Genomic DNA, 23045 nt, shown 5'->3' with positions numbered 1-23045 from the left:
AGTAAGAATTGTATTTGTATTTTGGCAGTATGTTAAAATAGAGCCTTAGCAAAGAGACACCCGTTGCCCTTGCCTGAGAAGTAATATTGATTTCAAGAAGATGAAGAAGCTTTTGTCTTCTTGTTACAAAATATTGTAATATTGACATAACAGAAACTGAAAAATTGAATATAATATAGTGGGGAATTTTCCTTTTATTTGAAGGACAGCACTGCAAAAAAAGTCTTTATAGTTACTAGGTTGTAAAAGCATGTGGTAAAATACTCTCAGCTTTTATACCATATTTACTTTCTATGACAGCCTTCCAGAGCCACTGTCATAGGCCTGGGAATTCTGCTACTGTTTTCCTTGGAGACCTAAGGAACCTGACAGGTATGGAGCATTTCTAGTTTTTGTGTTAATTTGTTTGTGTTGCTGAGCCTACAGGTAAAGCCATGACTAGGATATTATTGAATACCTAGTAAAAGTGAAGGGGGTGGTGGGGACAATATACCTCAGCAAGTTTCAAAGACCACATTTTCTCCTTTCCTTTTGCTGGTGCTTTCTGTGGAATCTTTCCTTGCAAAGGGAATAATGAAATTGTTAAGTCCATCACACTATTAAAAGATGCTGGGGTTTATTCTATAATGAGATCTCAGAGGCCCAGGACACCATTCCTGCTCTCCCTTCAGAAGAAAAATGAACTGCAGCTGCAGCAGCTTGGCTGGCTGCTGTGGCCAGGGAGGCTGGGAAGCTGTCAGAGGAGTTTGAAATGGAGCAATAGGTTTCCAGTAATTTTGGCTCTTTACGCAAAATAACATCTGTGCCCATAAAGAGAAGTTATCCTTCCAGGGAAGTATCCTGAAAGATGTTTCAAAGCCTGAAGCATAGAAATGGAGTTTGGGGAAGAAGGTAGATTTGGAACATATTTAACAGTGAAATCTTCAGGGAACAGGGGATAAAGTGAATGTTTTCTGGGTTAGAGTATGTGGGAGGAGTGTATTTTCTGGTCAATTTTACTGTGACTGCTGGAATGCTGTGAGGGTTATTTCATTGCTTCAGGACAAGAAGTCACAAGCAGGTGATGGGACAGGGAGGGGTATTGCTGTTTCTTCTAAATAAAGACAACAGGCTATAGCAATGACTATTGCCTCCTACCCAATTTGCAGTAGAGGGGGAGAATCCCTCCCCTGCTCAGAGGTAAAGTTCAGTAGAATATTTCTGGTTGTTTGGTAAAGTAGAATTTGAGGTATGCTGCAAACATTCCTTTATTTAAAGTGAAACACACAAATCCAAAAGGTATAGACAAGAAAAAGAACGGGGGAGTGCATTCCTTGTTACAGCTTCCATATCCAAGTTGTTGTTGAAGAAACAAAAATGCTCTCATTCCTTTCCCTTGCTTGAAGTAATCTATTTATGCCTTGTATTTCTATGAAGTGTTGTAGGAAAAAATTATAATTACACTATATGAAACTAATTCTACTACGCTGAATTAAGTTTAAAATAATGTTGAATCCATATTTCCATTAGCAAGCAATGAAAAAGCTCTTAAGACTAAGACTTAACACACAATCAGTTCAATTCCTGCAAATGTTTCTACAGAAGCATGGTGCTGCAGAGCTGTAAAAAAAAATGGAAGTGATAACCTGAAATGTGCTGTAGTATCTGTACTACCTAAAATTTCAATTCAAGAAAAAATGTTTTTTCTTCTAACTATTACATTAGAACTACAGAGGGGGCAGGTGCAAAGAGGTACCGAGGTCTTTTTTCCTATGTGTTTTAGGAAAATTAGTTTTATCACTTTTGCATTTTCTCCAAGCCTCCCTCTGTAGAGAAAGCATTTAACTCCCTTACTTTTAAAGTATCAATCCGTGTACAGGTGGTTTATATTGTTTTAGTTACGGTGTCACTGGGCCATTTTTCATCCAGAGCCTGTAAATACAAAAAAAACCCCAGAAATGGCCAACTTCCACTAAAAAGTTACTCACAGACTCATTCTGTGAGTATGCCGTATGCCTGAGGTCCTCAGTTTACACAGTAATGGGTATCATAAAAATAGGATAGATATTCATTGTCACTTCCCAAGAGAGTGTTTTGGATTAAGTAACTTAAAAATTCCCACCAGACAGGAATGTTAAATGTGTTTTATTTTTTGCAGATGAGCTCATTACAGTATAACTGCTGATAAACTTCTTTTGATCCATGGCAAGATGTAACTGCTTTGGCCTAGTCATTAATTCAGGACACAAAGATGTGCCTACCAGTGTGTCAGAATGGGAGGACTGTAATAATTGGAGGCAGATATAATTTATTAAACTTTCCCTAGTAGTATGAGAAAAGCCTGGCACATGGCTCTCCATAGCACTGCCCAGGGATGTGTGCTCTTCAAAGGACACCCCCTGAAGTACAGGTTGACTCTGAAGTCAGTCTTCATCTGTGCTAGTACGTTAGAGGGCAGAATTTAGCCCAAAGTGTCTTAAAATAGTTTTCAGTGCTTTACATTAGTAAAACCCTGCTGTGGGTTAAAACTTTGTCATCATGCTTTTTCTGTGCTCCTTTTCCAGTGCTGCTCTGAGCCATGGGAAGAGCGTGGCTTTTTCTGTGAGATTGAAATGCTGTGATCAATGAACAAGTGTGCCCAGCAACTCGATTCCCTCGCAGAAGGGGTGCTGCAGGTGGTGACTGCAATGTCCCCATCCCATTCTGGATGTTGGCAGAGCTAAACCACATGACCTCTTTGGTCCCTTTGCCCACTGTGCTGAAGCCATGCAGTAGGTGTGCTGTAGGTCCATAGCCTGCAGCTTGCTTCAGTGCCTACAACCTGGAAGCAGGAGGCAGTTATTTTCCAGCTTCCACCCAAGAGGTACCACCTAAATTGTGACCTTCTGTGCCAGACTTTGTTCCAGAGCCAGTTTGTAAATGCTTTGTATGTCAGCTTTAGCTGGGAAGTCCCAACCACTCTCACCATTGTAACATTATCTTCCAAAGAGCCAACGAAAATACAGCTTTGATGTGTTTCTTTTGGTGCTCAGATGCCATTGCATGTGAGGTATTATCCTGAAAACCACATTATCACAGTAACTCAGGGCCTTCGGGCATCTGATGTTGCCAATTGCCTTCACTTCTTGCTGGTATGTAATTTATCACCAGTGTGGCCTACCCTACTAATATGCACCCTTTGTGGGCAGAGGCAAAGCTAATATACTTTCAAAGTGTATTTGAATTGCTTCCATAAATCACAGCTGTCACTATGAGCAGTTTTATCACTTGCCAGAACAATATGTTATGCTCATGCTTTATAGCCTTGGTACTATTCTGAAATTTTATTTGTCTAAATTGTGATACATCATAACTTATTTTATCAAACAAATTTGAGCAGCCCCAGGTTTTTTATTATTATTCTATTTTTACATGGAAACACTGTGAAGAGCATTTTTATGTGACATGCTTTATAGTTGTAATTATTACTTTTTATTAGTAATTAGCTCTAAGAACACTAGCAGTTTGCTTTCTATTTGTTAATTTTCATTCTTCTAAGTAGTTCATGCAGTTGGGGCAGCTTTGTTTTTGTAGCTCATTTCCTCTCCTACCCTGCTGTGTAGCAGGAAGAGCAACTACATGGTAGTCATGAGCCATGGAGTTGGAGATGGGGAGGAGGAGCCTCATTGCCTCATAGATTTTTATTTGCTATCTGTGCAGAATATCCACCAAATTAATTAATTGTGTGGATTTAAAATAAGAAGCCTTGTGAAATCCAGAAAGCACTTGCAGGCGAGCTATCCTACCTGAGAACTCAAGGATAGTGTAGCAGGGAGGTCACAAGTAGTTATTTATGCCTAAGGCATAATTAATGCCTTCATCTGGGAGTGCTTTCCCTGAATCACAGAAAGCAGCTGGGAGCATGAGCAGCATGAGAACTCAGAGCTGTGCTGTGGTGCCCTGGCTCAGGCATGGGCTGGAGAATGGGACAGTTGTGCCTCAGCAGCCAGAGCCACTCACCTGGGCAAGGACCAGTCTGCCTGTCCTGTCCCTGTCCCAGGCACGCAGAGCAGGGCTGTGTCCATCTGCCAGCTCAGCCTCCCCACCAGGCAGGGTCCTCTAACATCACTGGAAACTCTGCACAGATGCAAGCTCATCCATCATATTTCTCTTCTTTTGCCATAGTTGTAGATCTGTTTGTGAGTGTGACCTGTGACTGGTTGAGGACTTCACTGCAATAAGAGACTCTCCTCAGCTCTTCTTTCTCAGGGATGCTCTGACATTAAATGCACTATTTCCAGAACAGTAAAATATCTCCTTTTTTACAGCCGTGCCTAAAATACCAGTGAATATTTATGAACCAATTTGCCATGGCTTCTCCTGCGATGGGGAAAAAAGAAAGTGTATTTTTTTTTAATTGATGAAATACCTCATTCCAGAATATGAGAACAAGGTCTATAAAGTAGTCAGTTTTATAATTAGAAAATTATTTATTTGCAGCAAATATATTTGCTAAAATGTGAAGATTGCAGTCCTCTGTTTTTAATGTGAAAAATATATGCTAATTGATTAAAATTAAGCAGTGTCTCTAATGGAATTTTTTTAGGTGTAGATCAAGTTCTTTGTCACAAGCAGTAGTCTAAAGGTATGGCTTAGGTTTGTCCTTTTACAGAAGTTAGCATTTATTCTCAAGGTTTGCACTCAGAATGAGCAGTAGTTGCTAAAGAATGTTCTGCAGATATATTTGCAGATCCTGTGATTTTCTCTTTTCAAAAATTTTAGCTACACAAACATTTTCAGCAGATTGGCTAGGCACATCAGCTACCACTTCAGAAGTGCATGTTGTAAATTTTACATGAAGAGACATTTTTGGCAGCTGTTTTGTGGTTTGACTTTGAGCAGCCCCAGAAAGGGTATGTGAAATCAGTTACTCCATCCAGACCATGTAAGCAAGAAACAAGTACTTTAACCTAAGGATGATTTGGAGGATGGTACTGTATTAAATTCAATGATTGCACACAGAGGAATTCATGTATAATGAATCTATTCTTCTGCCCACGTACATAGATTGTTTCATAGGATCAGAGGAACTAAGGGTGGAGGATACTCCCGATTTATGTGAAAAACAAAAAGCACTGAGAAACCTGTTTTTCCTACAGAAAACATCTCTCCCACCTCAGCTGAGCCTGGGGAGCTGGCAGATACCATTGTAAAGCCTCTGTAAAGCAGCCAGTATTGACAGACTTAGAGCTCTGGGAATGTGGTCCTACCCCTTGCAGGCACTGCCCAAAAAAAAAAAAAAAACCAAACAAACAAAAAAAAAACCCTGACTTTTCTGGGGGGGTCAAAGAAGCATTCTTCTTCTAACTGAAAATTTTGCAAAGCTCTGTGTGTAACTCTTAGCTAATTCAGCACTTAAAGGTCTCTCCTTATTATAGATTATATTGAAGATCAGATGTTTTTCCACTGACTTTATCAATTGAATATATAGCGCTTTTCAGCACTGCTCTGCTGGATTTCAAAATGTTTTATGTAGATGCCCCCCCTCAAAACCTTACTTTACAGGTGAGAAAACTAATAAGCAGAAAAATGCACTCAGAGTGTACTAGGTCCCAGGCAAGAAAAAAGCTATCAAAATTTATGATGTATGCAAGGAAAAAGTTCTGCTGCTGGCTCTCAAATCTACCTTGACAACACACCCAGGCTGTTCTTCAGTATTTATGCTGAGTTGAAGAGTCCATATGTTTATGGTCTTATTGTGCATTTTCCATCACTCTGATTGCTTAGCTGGCATCCATCAGGAATTCAGACTTTGCAAATACTTTAGGCCATGAAGATTGTAAACACAGCCTTGCTGGGGTTGCAAAATAGTAAGTGTGCTGTGTGATGGTAAATGTTCTGTGGCATGTCTGCCCCAGTGATTTCTGAGGGCAGACATCACCCTGGAGAGACCCACAGCAGACGAAGCACAGATATTCAGAAGACTTTCCTACATTTAATAGCATGCTATGCTTTGGGGGATTTTTGTTAATGAAAGTAAATTTTGCATCATTTACAGTTGCATAGTTGCAGATACCTTGAGAGGAGATAAGGGGATCAGGACTGATCCTGTGTGTTTTGCAGAAGAAGTCTGCATAAAATGCTCTTGCTTAGCAGATCAGCCTTCTCAGGCTGTTGCACTGGTTGAGTTAACCAACATCCTCTTCTGCAGCAATAACACTGGACCAGCTGTAGTGGGAGTTTTCCAGCTAACATGCTGTGCAGTGAAAGCTGGGGATAGAGGGGAGATTTTGGTTCATGTAGCTGAATTGAAGCATGTTCTGGCTGGACATTGTGACATCTATTGACCACGGGCCTGATTCCAAGCTTTCTCAAGCTTGCAGAAAGACTGCCTCTATCATGAGTGAGGCAGGGACTGGGGGAGTGATGCCTGCCCCTTTCCCAAGCACTGCTGTCAGCCTGTTGTCCAGCTTGGTAGAGACTTGGGAATCAATGCAGAAAATAAGTGATGTCTTCTAAAGTCAGCTTTATCCTCCCTCTCCTTTTCTCTTTCTTCAGCTCTCTTTGAGCCAAGATTTCTTGGCACAGCTGTTCATGAAAGCTTGCTGCTGATTGTCATTTCTATTAAATTCATTTGTGAATTACGCAAGGAATTTGTGACTTCAGGTGTTAATCCTCTTGTTTTCAAAAGTGATACTAAACCCTTGTTAGAAAAGGCAAAGGTGAAAGTTCACATCCACAATGCATTCCCTGTTTTCTTTTTTTCTTTTCATTTTCTTTTTTTTTGGGGGGGGGGTGATTATATTATACTGCACTTGTCTGTGATGTGGAGATAGGCAGGCTTTGTGAATTTAGGTGCCCAATTCATCAAAAGAGTTTGTGAAACTCTGTGAACAAGTTATTTTGCACATTCTTTGGCCAATTGAAACAAAAACTTAAAAGTCCTCTAAAATGAGACTCATACCCCACACATCCTCTACACCCAAGGCAAACTAAAATATAAAACAAAATTGCCTAGAGATACTAAATCAAACAACAGAAAAAAAGAGTTTTGGAAATTGGTGGTGTTCTGTTCAGGATGTCAGAAGGGAATGTTTTTGACTTTTCCAGACATTTTTTCTTTTTCTCATTTATTCCCTTCTTTGTAAGATGCACAGTTTGGCCACAGGGGAAGCTAATTGGGCACTGGGATGACCACAGCTGTAGACTCCACCCTTCACCTCCTTCCAAGAAAAAGCTTTAGCTGGAATATACAACCCAGCTGTAGTGCTGTAATCGAATGTATTGCTTTTGTACCTATGTCAGAATTGCAATTAGTGTTTATATTTCTGCAGTGATATGGAATGGAGTGGATGCAGAGAACAGACACTGATACAAAGTACTTATAGGCACTTTACAGGTCTTTTCCCTCGTACTTTAAGGGCTAAAGGGAAGGGAGGGTCTCAGTGATGGCAATTGCTTTAGCAAAGGCTTAACCCAGTTAATTAAGGCACTTTTAATCAAGAAAGACAGGAAATGTAAACTAGTGTCTGCAGTAAACTAGAAGGGTTTGTAATTACAAGGCAAACATGAGTGAAAGCTCCCGGTGTGTGTGCCACAGAAGTGAAGTAAGGTAGACTCATCCCTGATTAATGTTTGGTTTATTAGTTGCCAGTATCTCTCGGTACACAGCCACTGTTTATTCTAATGGCTCTGTTATACAGGCACATACAAGTGCAAGGGTGGTACATTAATGCGGGCTCAGTCCTATCTTTCCCCATTTTTTTTCTTATGGGTTAAGCAGTGGTTGTGCAGAAGGATTTAAGAAATTAATTTGTTTCATATATTGTAGAACTGAATTTTATTGGAACGGGATCTCTCCTTAATTTGATTGCTACCTCCCTGGTCAAGTTTCTCAGAAACCTTTTAAAGCAATTATATGAATATAGTGTGAATAAATGTGCTTGTGTCTTTCCCACTGGAGATCCTCTCCTTCAAGAGGTTGAGTTCCCTGGTCCAGAAGTGTATTCAAGCCTGAAAATCATTGCTCTCAAATCAAGAAATTACATTATATGCTTAGAAGTTAAGCAAATTCTCAAGGGCTCTGCTGTATAGGGGCCGGAGTAACAAAGTGGTGTTGCAGGCAAGTGCTTCTAATACGGTACAGAGCTGGTTAAGGTCAATTACTAACCCCAGTAGTCTTTGGATTGCATTCTGCATGGGTGCACTTGGAAAAGATGAGATTTTTGCAGTTGGACCCATATGGGCAGACATATGCTCCATCAAAGTCCTGTTGGCTTCAGTAAAATCCCTGCGCCTGTTTGTATCGAGCTGAGGGCTGTAGTCTGCTGCTTGCTGTGTCCTTATGTTATAGGTAAACAAACAAACTCACGGCTTTTTGCTCTGTGATTTGGTACCTTTTGGTGTATGCAGAAGCCGTGGGGAGGAAGAGTGCCATCAGGCAGTGGCTGTGTCTTTGTTGCAGGCAGTATTTACAGTTGATGTTGTGTTTATGAAAACTCTTCCTAAGGGTGAGACACAAAACAAAACCCAGCTTGTGAAGGTGAAAAAGCAGGGTTTGTTAGTGATATGGTGCTTGCAGTCGTTTACCCTAGTCTGCCCACAGTAAAATGGAACACGGTGCAGTGAACACTATGACCAGAACATTGCAGTCTTCTTCCAATAGAGAGGATGTGGGCAGGGCAGGAACCCGTACCTGGAATTGTATGGAAAAAAACAGCCCAGCAGAAGCAGCCAGAACCCAAGGACCTTCCATGTCCAAAACCCTGCTGGTGAGCAGCAGCTTGCCCAAGCAGTCTCTGCTCAGAACAGGGTTCTAAGCACTCAGCACACGTATTTTGGTGTACTGCCAGAAGAGTATTCTGTGGTTCTTCTCCTTTTCTCTGGGCAAATTATTTCCCTTGGGTGCTTGTTTTTCTACCTGCAGTTGTCTTTTCTTTTCAGGAATGCATCACCTTCACTGTAGTGACTGCAGCTATTCCTTGAGGTTTGCACAGTATCTGGCATGGGCATTCACTCTGAGCTTGTGCTTGTAGATGCTTCATCAGTATCAAGAGCTGATGCCAAGATAACAAGCTGATACCAAGAGCATAGTTATAGATAGATCAATACACAGGGCTTAACAATTTTTTTTTACTCTGACCTGCCATTATTTATTAGGGGTCAATCCAGAAAATCAAACCAGAAGAAACGAATCTGCTGAAATTCAGTGAATCTGAATCAGTGGTTTGCAGCTGGCATGGAAAATCTGATCCTGCTAGTCTTGTATTTGTGCTTTTTTGAATCATATGAATTTTGTTTTAGTGGTTAGCTGTCCCATCGCACAGTTGCTTAAGGATTTACTAACAAAATTAATAGATATTTCATATAACAGTTATTCTACGGCCATTAACTGTTTTATGTAACACAATGCAAACATAGACACAGGTACATATGGGCAATACTGCAGCTGCTTTTCATCTTTTCATCTAATGAGCATGTCATATGCCAAAGGATTCTGTAAATGGGTTATCACTAATGGGTTATCACATTGGTGTTTTAGTTGTACATTAGCTATTCAAAAACCTCCTAAAGAGGAATTGCAGCAGACGCTCATCAATGTAACTGTCTATTTCTACAGTAAGGGCTACTACCAGATTTGCATCTGTTTTGGTCTTAAAGCCCTAAATCTCCCTTAAGAGCATCCTATATTTTCTCCAAAATTATCTATTTGCCTGCCCATGGGTCTCAGTTGACTCTCCTTAAGGTTTTGGGGATTGGTGGGCAGGGGCTGAGAGCAGGATTATTCTGGATGATCCTTAGCACTATTTTGCACCTCCCTGCTGTCATGAGAACTGTGCAGCAGCTTGCAATACATGCCTCCAGTGGCTTAGCTCTGTTGGGATGAGAAGGCTTCACCCTTCTCAGAATAATGTAGTATCCTCCCAGGTCCTGTAGTACCCTCCCTGCAGGCACCTCAGCTGGCTTTGGGCATCTCTATCACTCCAGTGTAAACCTTTCCTTGTGCTACTGGCCAAGGGGAAATGCTGTCTGAAGCTCGTTTCTCCAAAGCTGTTGAGCCTGTCATTTCATTTGCGACTTTTTTTTTTTTTTTTTTCTTTCTTCTTCTTGGTCTCCAGTAAAATGCAGAAGCCTCAGATTACAAAAACAGCTGCACATGCTTTGGGTCAATGCATTTAAGTCAGGCTCCAGGGCCTGGGCAAGTGCCAAGATCCTGGATCAGCTGCTTTACCAGAATTAGGCTGCTGTAATGGAGCCCTGCATTATTGTGTTGCAATTATTTTAGATTGCAGCTGGCTGTTCCCTGTATTTTTTTTTTAACTGAAGTGAGATAAAAGAATTTGTCTTAAAAATAGACTTTTCAGAATCTTTCAGAAGCTTTGAGTTATATACTACGTCTGTAAGACATGCCCCTCTGTTTATCTTTAGATTTATCTTGAAGGAGAAGAGCAAGAAATACTTGTCATAGTTTTTGAAGAGCAGCAAGAGTGCTAAAAGGTCTCAAAACATAAAATAAATGTGTATTGGAAAGGAAATAAAATAAGTGATTAAAGTGTCATATAATTACTTGGTTTTATGTTTTCAGAAAGAACAGGTTTATTTTCAGCATCAAGCCACTTACTAGTAGCGAGTTCTTAAAGCTGTCCCTATAATTTGAAAATCCTTTGTATAGAGAAGTAAAGGCATGGATACAGATTTTAAACTGACGAAAAAACATTTCTCAAGCCTTGAGTCTCCTGTATTTGTATCCATTCAGGCTCTTTTTGATGCCTGTTTATATACATTTCTTGTCAAATAACAGCTCTCTCAGGTTCTCCAATTGATAGCAAAAAGTAAACTGAATGCAGTCATTTATCTTTGAACTGCTCAACTGTGCCCTTCTTCATGTTCTCGTTAATAATGTCAGGTCTCCCAGGAGCACTCTCACACAATTTTATCACATAAGCTTTTTGTTCGACTTTACCTGCTGTTCCCTTGGAATATAAGGGGGACAAAAAAACCCAAAATGCCAGCCTGCCTTAATTAAAATTTTAGTCTCAGAAGATGTTACAGTATGCGATTTCATTAGGTATATAATTGAAGTATTTAATCATACCTCTTACTTGCCTGTGCCTTTTTACTCAGTAGTGAAGTCACAGAGTTTTAAACCAACTCTGTTCAGGTGTGGAAAGGTAACTGAGAGGTGGGTATGCATCTTTAGGTAATTCAGAAATTCAATTTACCAAGGATTTTGCGTGTTTGCCCTAAAGGTAGTTGCTTGGATTATGAAGTAGAAGGCAGTAAATAAAAGTTCAGCACTCTTTGCAACCAATTTTTTCACCCATGGGACAGTGAGCATGCATGTAAATGTTTTTTAAAAGATAATGCTATTCCTCATTTTGAGGTTGGAACTTAGCACCATAGGAAAAAGGTAAAAGAATGGGTAAAAGATAATGGATATTTCTTTGACATATAAGAAGTGCTAAATCTTACATTGTGATGTGTGGTGTTGCTTGAATCATTTCTCATTGCCATAATCTAAATCATGCCAACAGGAGGCTTTCTAAACGCCCAGGTGAACTCTTTTATTTTGTGCAGTGACTATTCTCAAGGAAAAGTCTACGCAAAAAGCAGTCTATCTTGCCTTTTGTAAAAAATGTACATTTTTTAGTTTATATAGGAAAAGCAGAGTTTAAAAGTATGTTTTTGAGGGTCTGAACCTGCACATCTTTTGGACCCTTGATTTGCTAGTGAAATTGTGTTACTTCCCTAACTTTTTTTTTTTTTTTTCCCATCTTTTTAGCAGTAGAGAAATGCCCCCAGTTGGCAGCATTATCTTGAGTAGCACATGAAACTGTCAGCTTCAGATGCTCTGTGCTTTGGGCTTCTTCCAGACCCTGGGGTTGCAAAACAAGTAAAACCAAAATTTCATAGAGCTTTTTGAGGAAGGATAAAGCAAGAGGACAAGGAGGGGCAGTTCACCTGGGTAGATCCCAGAGGAACTTGCCACATAGTCAATTTTAGAGCTGTTATTCACACACAAAAAAAAAACCCAAAAAACAAACAACAACAACAAAAAAAAAACCCTAGTGTAGCAGAGTATATTCATCAGCAGTTTTTACTAAATCCAACAAATAGATTTGCTATGGAATAATTCAAAATTGCAGGAAATTTCCTAGTTTTATTTCTTCTTCTTGAAGCTGGATGAAGATATTTTTGCACTATTACTTTCAAGGGATTTGTAGCTTTGTAAACCAGAGAGGGAAAGAGGGGTGGGGAAGACAGTCCAACTTCTTTTATCCAGGATTTTTATTCTTTTTCTTGTGATAATAAATCTTACTGGCTGATATCTGATGCATATACATCTTGTTGAGTTTCTTAATGCAGCTGAATATGACTCTTTGTGTGTGAGAGTGACAACAAATGTGGCTATTGGTCTGTTACCAGGTTTGGGAAGCATGAATGTGGTTTTTGCAAAACTATGGCCAGTGTAGGGGCTCAGAGCTATGATTCTGGCAGCAGTTATGTTTCAAGACTCAAAGTTCAACATCCTGCAGTTTTATAACCTCAGCTCTGCAGAGAATTATTTGAGTCACTGTCATTGTAATCACTTTAGGAATACATTTGCTGTGTTAGGTGTTTCCAGTGGATGTAGCTGGAGTGCCATTAGCTAAAAATTGGTTTGATCTCACAAATTTGAAAGAATCAATGCCATTAGTTTAAATTTTTGAAAACAAATCTAACGTAATAACCCATGGTTTCCCCTGCAAGCTGTACTATTGGAGTGGGATGTGCTTTTACCTGAAATGAAAGAAGCTAAACTTGTATTAAAAGGCTTCTCTTGTTTTTGGAGGGTCCGAACTTGCCAAGTGCTGTGGGCAAAATGAGTCTGTGTGCTGCTGTGGTTTTTGACATGTGGTGTTTTACGTGCTACCTTGTACCTTTGTGTCTTTTCTGTTGCTTCTTAAGACTTCCTTTTTTCAGGCATAGGTATTCTTTTTTGTTTTTTTCCCGCCTTGTATGTCTGTGAAAACTAAGTGAAATAATTGCATAGTCTTGTGTTTTGAGGGGAAAGGGATGGAATTTTAGCATTCAGCTATTATGTACTTGTCCTAGCTCACATGGTGTCCAGTTCACGCCCCTAAATTATCTGTGATGTCTTCAAGTAGAACATAAAGCTGAAATGTCTTACTAGGTCAAGACATTTTTATGTGTATTGCAGAGAGAAAGCACAGTAGGAGTGAATAGACCAACTGCAGCCAATTTGCTTTGCAGTGTGCTTTGGATTTTAGATCCAAGCTTAAGCTACAAAATTGTTTACAAAGTGGTTTGAATTCCAGCTGCACAAGATGCACTTTAAATCTTCAGACTCACGCAGAAAATAACACCAGGCAGGAGACCTTAATTAATGTGTCTTCTGTGGGAGTCTTCCAAACTGCAGACACTTTGGGGTGAGGCTAAAATCAAAAAGCTTAAATTTATAGATTAATTTTATGTTCCAGGACAATTTAGTCCATCATTTGCAGTGAAACTTGCCAGATAATGGTCAACTGCATAACAGAAAAAAAAAAAAAATCCCAAACCTTTTCCTCAGGTGATTGGGCACCCAGTTCTAACACATCACACCTGTACATGAGAAGCCAGCAAGAACACAGTGCCTTGGAGCAGCACTCCTCCAGAGGAAGCAGTGCATAGGGATGGTGTTACAATGTCCTCGTAGGAGGTGAAACACCTGGTTGCAGTCCAGTACTTGAGTATCTCACACAAAGTCAGGAGGGACTGAGGGACCTCTGGAACAAGAAGGGCTTTGTTCTGACCACCAAAAACACTTGCCTAGAATTCCTGCTCTCACTTGTGCTCATTATGTGGCTCCCACAACTTGGCCAACTGTCCTATGCAAGATTTGCCAGTTAGGCTGGCTTTCCTCCTGTTTTACAGATAACCTTTAGGGTCCGTTTGAGAATCCAAAGGTTCTTGGGGATGCATAGGGGTGTGGTTTAGTGGTGGATGTGGCAATGTTAGAGCAATTGGTGGACTTGATGATTTTAAAGGTCTTTTCCACCCTAAGCAATTCTGTGATTCAATTCTGTAATTCCATTCTGTGATTCTAAGACAGTGTTCTGTCTTGCTGAGCAGCTTGCTTCAGTTTTTCCCTCCTTCCAGTTTTGCAAATACTTGGGATGGACCAGTTCAGAGCTTTTGGTAAAAAAGAAAGTCGTCAAAAATTTTACCACATGTACTGATGTGTCTGTGAGTGAATTGTAGTTCTACAACGGCATGTTTTCTTCTCAAATTATAACTTAATTATGGTCATTGTAAAATTGTATTATTAGAAAGTAAAAGCTACATCTGTCCACTTTAATTCTTTGCCCATAGCTTATTTCAAAAAGTAAAGGATAGCATAGCCTAGTAAAATTGTGGGAATAGATACCAACCATATTCTTCAGTCTACAAAGTCTACTGAGCACTACTCCAGCCAGGGCAAAGTAAACTAAAATAGGCCAGAAATATCCCTTAGAATAGCCACTGTATACAGGTGAACTCTGCCTGTGGAATGAGCTGGGTGGCATTGCCAGCATGTGATTAAAGGGAGGAGAGACTGGGGAGAGGATCCTGTCCCATATGCAAAAGATTAGTCCTTTTCCTTGGGAGACTGGACAGTGTTAAGAGCTAACTGGCTAACATTTTCCTAATTGTTTCAAATCTGAAATATGTAATTTAATGGTCTGACTAATACTGGACAATTAGCACATTCTAATAATTTTTATTACCAGAACTACTTGTAAACTGATTAATATCTTTTAGCAAGGTGTCCATCTTCATTTTAGAGGTTTTAAGTGATACAAATGTGCTTCCACTCTCAGTAAATTGTCTCCTTGTTAATTATAAGGTCTGTAGAAACTTCTAATTTTATTTATAATCCGAAAAGTTCTAGGTTTATCTTCCTGACATGTAGTTTTATTATACCACTTTCTGGTCTGTTCAAGAACTACTGTTACAGTTTAACCCCAGCCAACAACTTAGCTCCATGCAGCTGCCTCGCTCTCCTCGGCTGCACAGAGAAGAAAATCAGAAAATTAAAAATGAGCAAACTCATGGCTTGAGATAAAGACAGTTTAATAGGGAAACCAGAAGCTGTATGTGCAAGCAAAGCGAAACAAAGAATCCATTCACCACTTCCCATAGGCAGACAGGTGTTCACCCCCAGGAAAGCAGGGCTCCTTAACATCTAAGAGCTATTTGGGAAGAAAAATGCCCACTCTGAGCATTCCCCACTCCCTCCTTGCCTTAGCTTTATATGCTGAGCATGTTGTCATATGGCATGGGATATTCCTTTGTTCACTCCCAGCCTCCTTGCTGATGTCGTGTGAGAAGCAGAAAGTCTGAGTAAGCACCGCTCAGCAGTAACTAAAACATCCCTGAATTATCATCACTGTTTTCAGCACAAATCCAAAACTTAATCCCATACTAACTAGAAAACTAGAAAGGAAAATAATTCTACCCTGGCCAAAGCCAGCACAACTATCTATTTGCAGCTACTTCTTTGTCTTTTGAATAAGTTGAGCAGAGTGAGCTCATTAAGACTTTCAGAAAGAGGTGTGCTTCCTGACTGGAAGGATCATGTTTTCACCTTGGTTCTCAGCTTTTATCAGTTTTGGGGAGTCTTCTGCAAATGTAAGCACCTTCTTTGTACAGAATTTGTTGTTAAAATAGTTTCAAAGACTTTGCAGGGTCCATAGGAAGAGTTGGTGCTTGTTCTCCTTGGTTTTTCCAAGGGAGCAGGTGAGCTCTCAAATCATGTTACATCAAAAGCACTATGCATGTATGTGTTTGCATTGGGTGGGTATGGATGCAAGGAGTCTATTCAAATTAAAATAGTACAATAAGATTTGCAGTTCAGGGACTTTCCCCTGCACTCATCAGACACTTTTTACCCACAGTGCTGATACATGTTCCCAACATTGGTAACACATGCTTCAAATCTAAAATGAGCAATGAAATAGTCCCTCCCAACATGAATGTGCCATTCATGAAAGATGTATGCTGAGGCCAGGACAGCACCAAACATGCTTTAATTTTAATTGCAGCTCTGGGTGACGCTACTGGCAAAGGTGTAAAACTGCTGCATTTCGTCCTTTGAGCTGCATAGCCTCATTAAGAAATGGGAACATTTGTGGGTCTTTCATGCAGTTTTTCTCCCCTGGGATGTTTAAGTTAGATGACTTTTAGCATGGTGAGGCAGGCTGTAAAGGTTCAGAGAATTACCTTGATGATACGATGGCCTCTTCCATTTCAGCTGGAATCCAAGGCTCATCTTTCCTCTGAGGTTTTAGTTGAAATTCTGTGCATGATTTGTTCCTCTGGTTGTTTAACAATGTCTCTCATGTTTGCCCTGATTTAAAAAATCCTCCTTTGTAGCAGAGATAACATAGAGCAGGATGATATAATTGCAGTAAAGAGGCCCTGGAGCTTGCAGTAATAGGATGGTTCATCTGATGTGTACTGCCATTAGAAAATAACCCATGTATGTATGTTCTCAGGGGACTGTAAAGAGGCTTTTAAGGATTACTCTTCATGTAGTATGAAAGCTAATGAGCAAAAGAGCAAGTGCAAAGAAAACTACTGCTGTATAAGCATGTTGCCACTTCCTGTTCTCACTTTTTGTACACCTGGGTAGCTCCAAAATATCCACCTCTGCCCAGTAATGCCTGGTTTCTTATGCGCTGCAGTCAGTTTTCAAGACTTTTGAGAATACAGTATTATTTCCATGTCACTGAAAAGTAAATAGCACATAAAAAGCATGGCGTAGTTTAAGACTGTGCTGTGTATGTACAAATTAAGTAATTTTGGTGGAATGGCACTCTCTGATAGTCTGTGCCTGAGGAAAAAGAAAAAAAAAAGATACAGTTTCACAAACAGTGCTAAAAGCTTGATATTCGTCTCAATTCTCCTACCTCCACTCTTTTTCCTCGCCAGAGTGCAGAAACATACAAAGATACCAACATCCAGTAAACAGTGGAGGACCTGTTTCAAATACTATGTGGAGAATTTGGGCTGCAGTGATAAGAAATTCAGAACAGCTGGTTTCTGATATTAACAACTTCTTGTCCAAATGGATTGCCAATTGTTCCACTTTCATTTGTGCTGAAACAGAAGCCATATAGCAGAACAGATACTGGCTTTTTTGTTTTGTCACAGCATTTTTTTTCTTGCTTATAAAGTTCGCTGTAGATAACATTTAATTAATTTTTAATATTCTGTACCTCCTCTGTAATGTTGGAATATACTTTTGTACCTTGTCACATTTTTAGGTTCAATAGAATGGACAAACCTGCATCTTTCTTCATGTATTTAACATAATAAAGGCTCAGGCTTTGCTATCAGGTAAAATGAAGTGGCTTTATTGAGATGGAGAACCTTGAAGAAGATGCTGGATTTTGACTAAATGATATACTGGGTTCTACAGCATGGTCTGACATCCATAATTTCATTTAATTCCAAAGGGTACTGATCATGAAAAAAAAAGTCCATGAATTTTAAGGAAGAAAGAGATGACACCCAGCCTCTTTTCAAGGATACACACATGCCAGTAAACTTCTTAAATATCCCCATTTCTACTCACAAGTCAGGGCATTAAATATTCAAGACTACCTCCTTCTGGACAAAGAAGGGACTTATTTTCTCTTAAAGTCTAAGAGGATTCAGATACAACCTATTCGTTCCCATCTAATCAAAATGGAAGTATGTTAGAGTGCATGTGAAGTATTTGTATTGAGGCTTTTCTGTGTAGTCAGAGCATTGCAAAAGGCTTACACAAGGAGTAGGAGAAGGGTCTTACTCTCACTTTCAGGGATGTAACTGATGTACTCTGCAGGTTGGGACGGGTGAGGGATGCACATGTCCTATGGTCAGGAGAAATCACTCAAGTCCTTGAAGAGTGTTGGAATAAGATTGTTAAAATAATAATGCGTAGCCCAGTGGACTTCAGCTCTTCAGCCTGTCTCCTTTTCATATTTCTGCACCTAAAACCTGGAGTTATGTCATGTACTAAGCAGTGCTTGCTAGTATAGAGGAGATTTTCAGGGCTGGCTGATTGTGTGTGTGTGTGTGTGTGTGTCATTGGAACTAGATGGTCTTTAAGATCCCTTCCAGCCAAACCCATTCTGTGACTCTTTGTTTTTGTAATACCCCCAGGAGATCATGCCTATACATTCATCATGTGGGTAGCTACTTCAGCTTTTCCATGATTTTTTGTTTCAGTTTGACAGTCATGTCTGCACTGGGTCATAAATCTGTCATATATGGAGAATATGGAACACAAAGCTGAGGTGAAGAGAGAGATGTATTTAAACACACAGCAGGGCATTTGCAGTAGTCTCACAAAAATAATGTTAATGTAATCATATTTACTCGAGATAACAGAAGGGCTGCTTTCTGCTTGACCCCAGTGGTGTCCGTCTGTCTCTGCAGAGCACCAGTCTGCCACCCTGTGCTGGTGCATTGCAATCCAGTTCTCTGAGCCCAAATCCAGTGCTGTATTACATTCCCCAAAAGAGTCACTTGATCCCTGGCTCACTATCCATCTATGGTTCTTTACACTTCTGGGACTTAACTTTAACAACTGGAGGTGACAGGAGATGAATTCCGTGTTGCTGTTTCTGCTGTCAGTTGACACCCCTCTGCTTAAACTTCCAGTCATGCAAATACCAGAAGAGTAATGTTAAATTTTTTATTTCTATCCTTTATCCCCTCTCCCCACTAATTGGTGTACTGGAGCAGAAGAGGACTTGCAATTTTATTATTGCTGTATAAGCCTTCTGTAAACTCAGTTACAGCAGTTCTGATGTTGGTAATTTTTATGACTAAAAAATATGCTGACACAGTGTTTGGGCATAGGAAAAGAGCAAATCTGAATGTATAATAATCTGGTGAGTCTGGGAGATGTTTAATGCTATATCCCAGCCAAGTTAATCACTCGTGGAATTTTTTTTTTTTAATTTTGCCTAGTTGACTGGAGACATTAATCTCTGGAATGGCATCTTTAATGCCAAATACTTGACCAGAAATCTCAGCATTTCCCTGGCATAAGAACAGATTCAGAAGGAAAGCTATCAATTGACAATAGACAAGCAAAAACAGTGACATTTGTTACTTCATTTCTCTTACATAATGAAGAAATATCCAGATGATGGTTTTCACTTTGTGAAGTATATTGGTACTGTATTCATTAATATAAATTGAGCAGACGTGACACAATTTTTTCATAGAAAGATGACACAGAGTTTTGTCTTCTGGTAGTTCTTTGTCTGAAATATGCTTATTGTAAAAACATCACTGCAGAGTTAATAGTGCACTGCAGAGCTGCATGTGAAAAATATGAGTGCTAAAGAACACAGAATGTGTTAAGGAGAAATTATTCATAGATTTATAATACCTATGTCTGTCTGCATTTTTCAAGGGCAGGGTCTTTCTGCACATTCCTTTCCTTTCCTGCTTTTTCTACGAAGTTCTTAATTGCTAAATATCACCATCACCCAACCAGCCCAGTTCCATCTGTCTAGGTTCATTCCCAGGCAAAACTGCATTGCTGCTGAGCAATTTTTTATTTGTGCTTGCCTTCTCATCCACACTGCTGCCTCATTAGTGGCTTGGCTCTCTAGATCATCCAGTCTTTGCCCATTTCTCCATTAGTCCTAGAGGAGCCATCCCAGCAGAAAATCTGCAATATTGTGGTGGCTTTGAACACAGAGTTAGTCACAGGTTACAACAGAAGCATCAGCTTCTCATCCTTGTGCAGGCACTGGATGCAGTGTTAGGAGTGTTAGCAGTGTTCCTACCAAGCAATGGCGAGGATACTTCCTATTTTATTACTTTCCTGCTTTGACACACGTGAAAATAGTATGGTGGATTATTACTCTTAATATGCTCTAATTGCATAAAAAACCTTGCAAGTGAGAGCCAGTGTGTATAGAGATGTTCTTCTTGATTAAATAAAGACTTCTCTGTTTATATTGTGCTAGGGAGCTGCATTACAAGAAAGGTAAGAGGGTAGGGTAAGAAACGCGACATGAAAGAAATTGTCAGGTTAGGCTGTGAAGGCCAAATTCTGATGTCCTTGAAGTTGTTGGGAGTTTTGCCTCTGAGGAAATAGCCAAAAGACAGTAGCACACTGTATCTCTTCAGGGCTTTACAGCCCTGTGCTGCAGTCAGACAGTCCTCCAAGTAGTCTCTGCCACAGTGTCAAAAAGCATAACAGAAGCGTGCTGCCCACTCAGGTCAGCCTGACAGGGCTGCCAGCTCATGGCACTTGTTTATTGCATTTCGGTTTTCATTTCCAGAAACATTTCTGCAGGAACGAGTAACTTTTTAACTAACACGGGTATAAACAATGGGATCATTTGCTGTACCTTAGAACTGTTGTAATTTTGCCCCTACAAGCAACAGGGTATTTGAAGATGTCTTTCCTCTTCCAGGTTACCAGCCTGTCCTGCCGAACCAGCAGCAGGGGTTCCAGAGTCTCATGGGAATGCAGCAGCCACCCCAAAGCCAGAACCTGATGAATAATCAACAGGGGAATCAGGTGCAAGGCATGATGGTGCAGTATCCAGCCATGTCGTCTTATCAGGTATTTAGGAGCTGTAAGGAAAGACTTCTTTCCTGGAGAATGCTTAATTGAATTAAGTTTTTGCATCACACAGTGCCCTTATAACTTCATTTGGTTAGTGTGTGGCAGGAAGCCTTCTGATGAATATGTTTCTCAGTCGGTTTCTTTGCTTCCTATTTACATGGTTTTAGTACTCCTGATTTTTGTTCTGATTTCGGGATGCTTCAAATGAACTATTTATTGCAGCCTGAAGTGAGGGTAATGTCACAAAGAACGAAGGAATTAGACTTCTTCCTGTGAAGAAAATTAATTTTAAAAAATATAAGAACATTGTTCATTTCTTCTCTTTTTTGCCAGTGCAGTACTGTTTCCTGTAATGAAGTTGAGGGCTTTGCCTGATCCAGTTAAAAATTACTCATCTGTGGAGACTCCTGCCAAGGATCTCACCATGTCTTCTATAACAAGCTGTAGCCAGATGGATTATTGTTTATTGGGTTCTGGGGAGAGGGAAGGCAGTGGCTTGATTTTTACCAAGTCCGTAAGTTACCCAGACTTATTTCCCAACCTTTATACCTAGTTTCTGTGAGTTATGCCAAGCGCATGTGAGAGGTGGCCTGTGCTTACACTTCTACTGGTCCCTCTAGAAAGTTAAGAAACTAAATGACACCTAAATTATTTTAATAGATTGCACTGATTGAGCAGCCATTCCCCCTTTTCCCTCAGCTTCTTTGAAAACACTTAGCAACGCAGATGGAAATAGGGAAATTGCTTGAGGGTAAAATTTTCCCCTTACATCCTCAGAATTACTATATGAAAAACATGTTTTAAAGGTTAATGGTTGAGTTAAAGGTTTAGACCTTTTAGATGGCCTAGATATACCAGGGTTGAATCTTCTGTATGCAGTGATCCCAGTTATGCATATTCTACTAGGTCATGACAGAGACCCTTTCTAGACCTAAAAGCAGAGGGAATTCTCTTTAAAACCTTCTGTAGCAAAAAAATCCTCAGAGATGAGAACAATTCTGAGCAGCAGAAAATAGGACATTTTGGCACAACACAAAGTACACTCTAATTCAATTAGAAGGAATATAGGGATACTGGGAGCCTACTTTAACTTGCTTAGTAATTGCTATCTTTTTTTCCCTACGTCTTTCCGTATTCCTACCTAGGTGCCAATGACCCAGGGTTCTCAAGGATTGCCGCAACAATCATATCAACAACCAATCATGCTACCTAATCAATCAGCTCAAGGAACACTTACAGCCACTGGAATGCCTGTCTACTGTAATGTCATACCTCCTGCCCCACAGAACAACCTCCGGTTGATTGCCCCACACTGCCCCTCCAATAACGTTCCAGTTATTTCTGCCAGCTGCAGGACAAACTGTGCGAGCATCAACAATGCAGGGTGGCAGGTCAAGTACTGACACTGTGGCTTAGATTTATGAGGATAGAGGTGCATTATTTGACAAATAAATCATGGCCTTCACATGAAGAGGAACACAACAGAATAATCAGTTGAGGACACCAGTACTGACAATGCTCAAGTGATTTGCTGCTGGAAAAACCTGTAAAAAAAAAAAGTAAAATAAATCTTGAAAAAAAAATGTTTGCTGGTTAATGGTGCATATTTTTGTCATGTCTGCTAGGTATGCCTTTATAGCTTAGCTAGTGACATGAATTCATTGAGGTAAGATTTTTTCCTACCACTGAACACCACTGTGTAGATTGTAATATCCCCGATTCGAATTAGTTTTGTACTTTGTGTTGAGTTTGTGAAGCTAAAAGTATTTAAAAATATAATAAAATCACATTGTACCAAAGCTGTAATGGAAATTAAAAAAAAAAAAAACCTGAAAACAAAAAGAGAACTACTGAATGGAAGGAATAATTTATATACACTATAGAGTTTTTTTATGGATATATACTGTATTGTAGTGCTTAATCACAATAAAGCTATTTGACCTCATGGAGGAAGGTCATGTTTCTACCACCTGCTTGGTCTCCTCTGTTTCTGGGTGAATTTCTTTTAGTTTTTGCATTGTCTTTTTTTCAGGTGAAGCTAATGGGGGAGTGGTGCTTAATGGGCTTAGAGGAGTTTGATGAGAAGAAAACATAGCTGTGTCTCAGCATGAGGTACCACTGAGACCACTTTAGAATTGTAGAATAGCCACCCAGGAGGTATTCAGTGAATGCTGTACCAGTTCACTTTAACTGAGTTTGCAATTTGCCAGTCCCTAGGACCAGGAATGTTATAAACACAACTCATCTGCTGCAAGCCTCTACTAAGTCACACCTCTTGCAGAGACCATACAAGAGTCATACACGAGAAGACATAGTTGTCCTATGATATTCCATTCACTGGATGGAAGATCAGTTGATACTGATGTAGCAACCACAGTACCCAGCAATCCTGCTACATAGAGATGCTCTACACAATTATTGGTGCTCCAGCTGTAAAGCCATTTTGACAAAAGAAGATGACCCAAAAATGAGGTCTGCC

General features: G+C 39.9%; 1 protein-coding gene across 26 annotated transcripts in view; it reads left to right on the top strand.

Moving 5' to 3' along the window:
• ARPP21 (cAMP regulated phosphoprotein 21) overlaps positions 1-22532 on the top strand; it is a 139165-nt gene extending 116633 nt beyond the window's left edge. For 15 of the 26 annotated variants that reach the window (XM_053940288.1, XM_053940349.1, XM_053940340.1 and 12 more), the window contains 3 exons: positions 301-372; positions 20412-20563; positions 21712-22532. In XM_053940288.1, coding sequence (XP_053796263.1) covers positions 301-372; positions 20412-20563; positions 21712-21969 — 482 coding nt within the window. In that variant the 3' untranslated portion in view covers positions 21970-22532. Of the gene's footprint in view, positions 1-300; positions 373-2543; positions 2645-10386; positions 10442-20411; positions 20564-21711 lie in introns of those variants that run through there. The other 11 variants (XM_053940388.1, XM_053940366.1, XM_053940358.1 and 8 more) reach the window with 4 other exon arrangements.
• Positions 22533-23045: the final 513 nt, after the last annotated feature.

This window comes from Vidua chalybeata, chromosome 1 (assembly GCF_026979565.1).
Source record: "Vidua chalybeata isolate OUT-0048 chromosome 1, bVidCha1 merged haplotype, whole genome shotgun sequence".
Taxonomy (NCBI): domain Eukaryota; kingdom Metazoa; phylum Chordata; class Aves; order Passeriformes; family Viduidae; genus Vidua; species Vidua chalybeata.
Note: the sequence above shows the minus strand (reverse complement) of the source record. Positions and strands in the feature narration are given on the sequence as shown.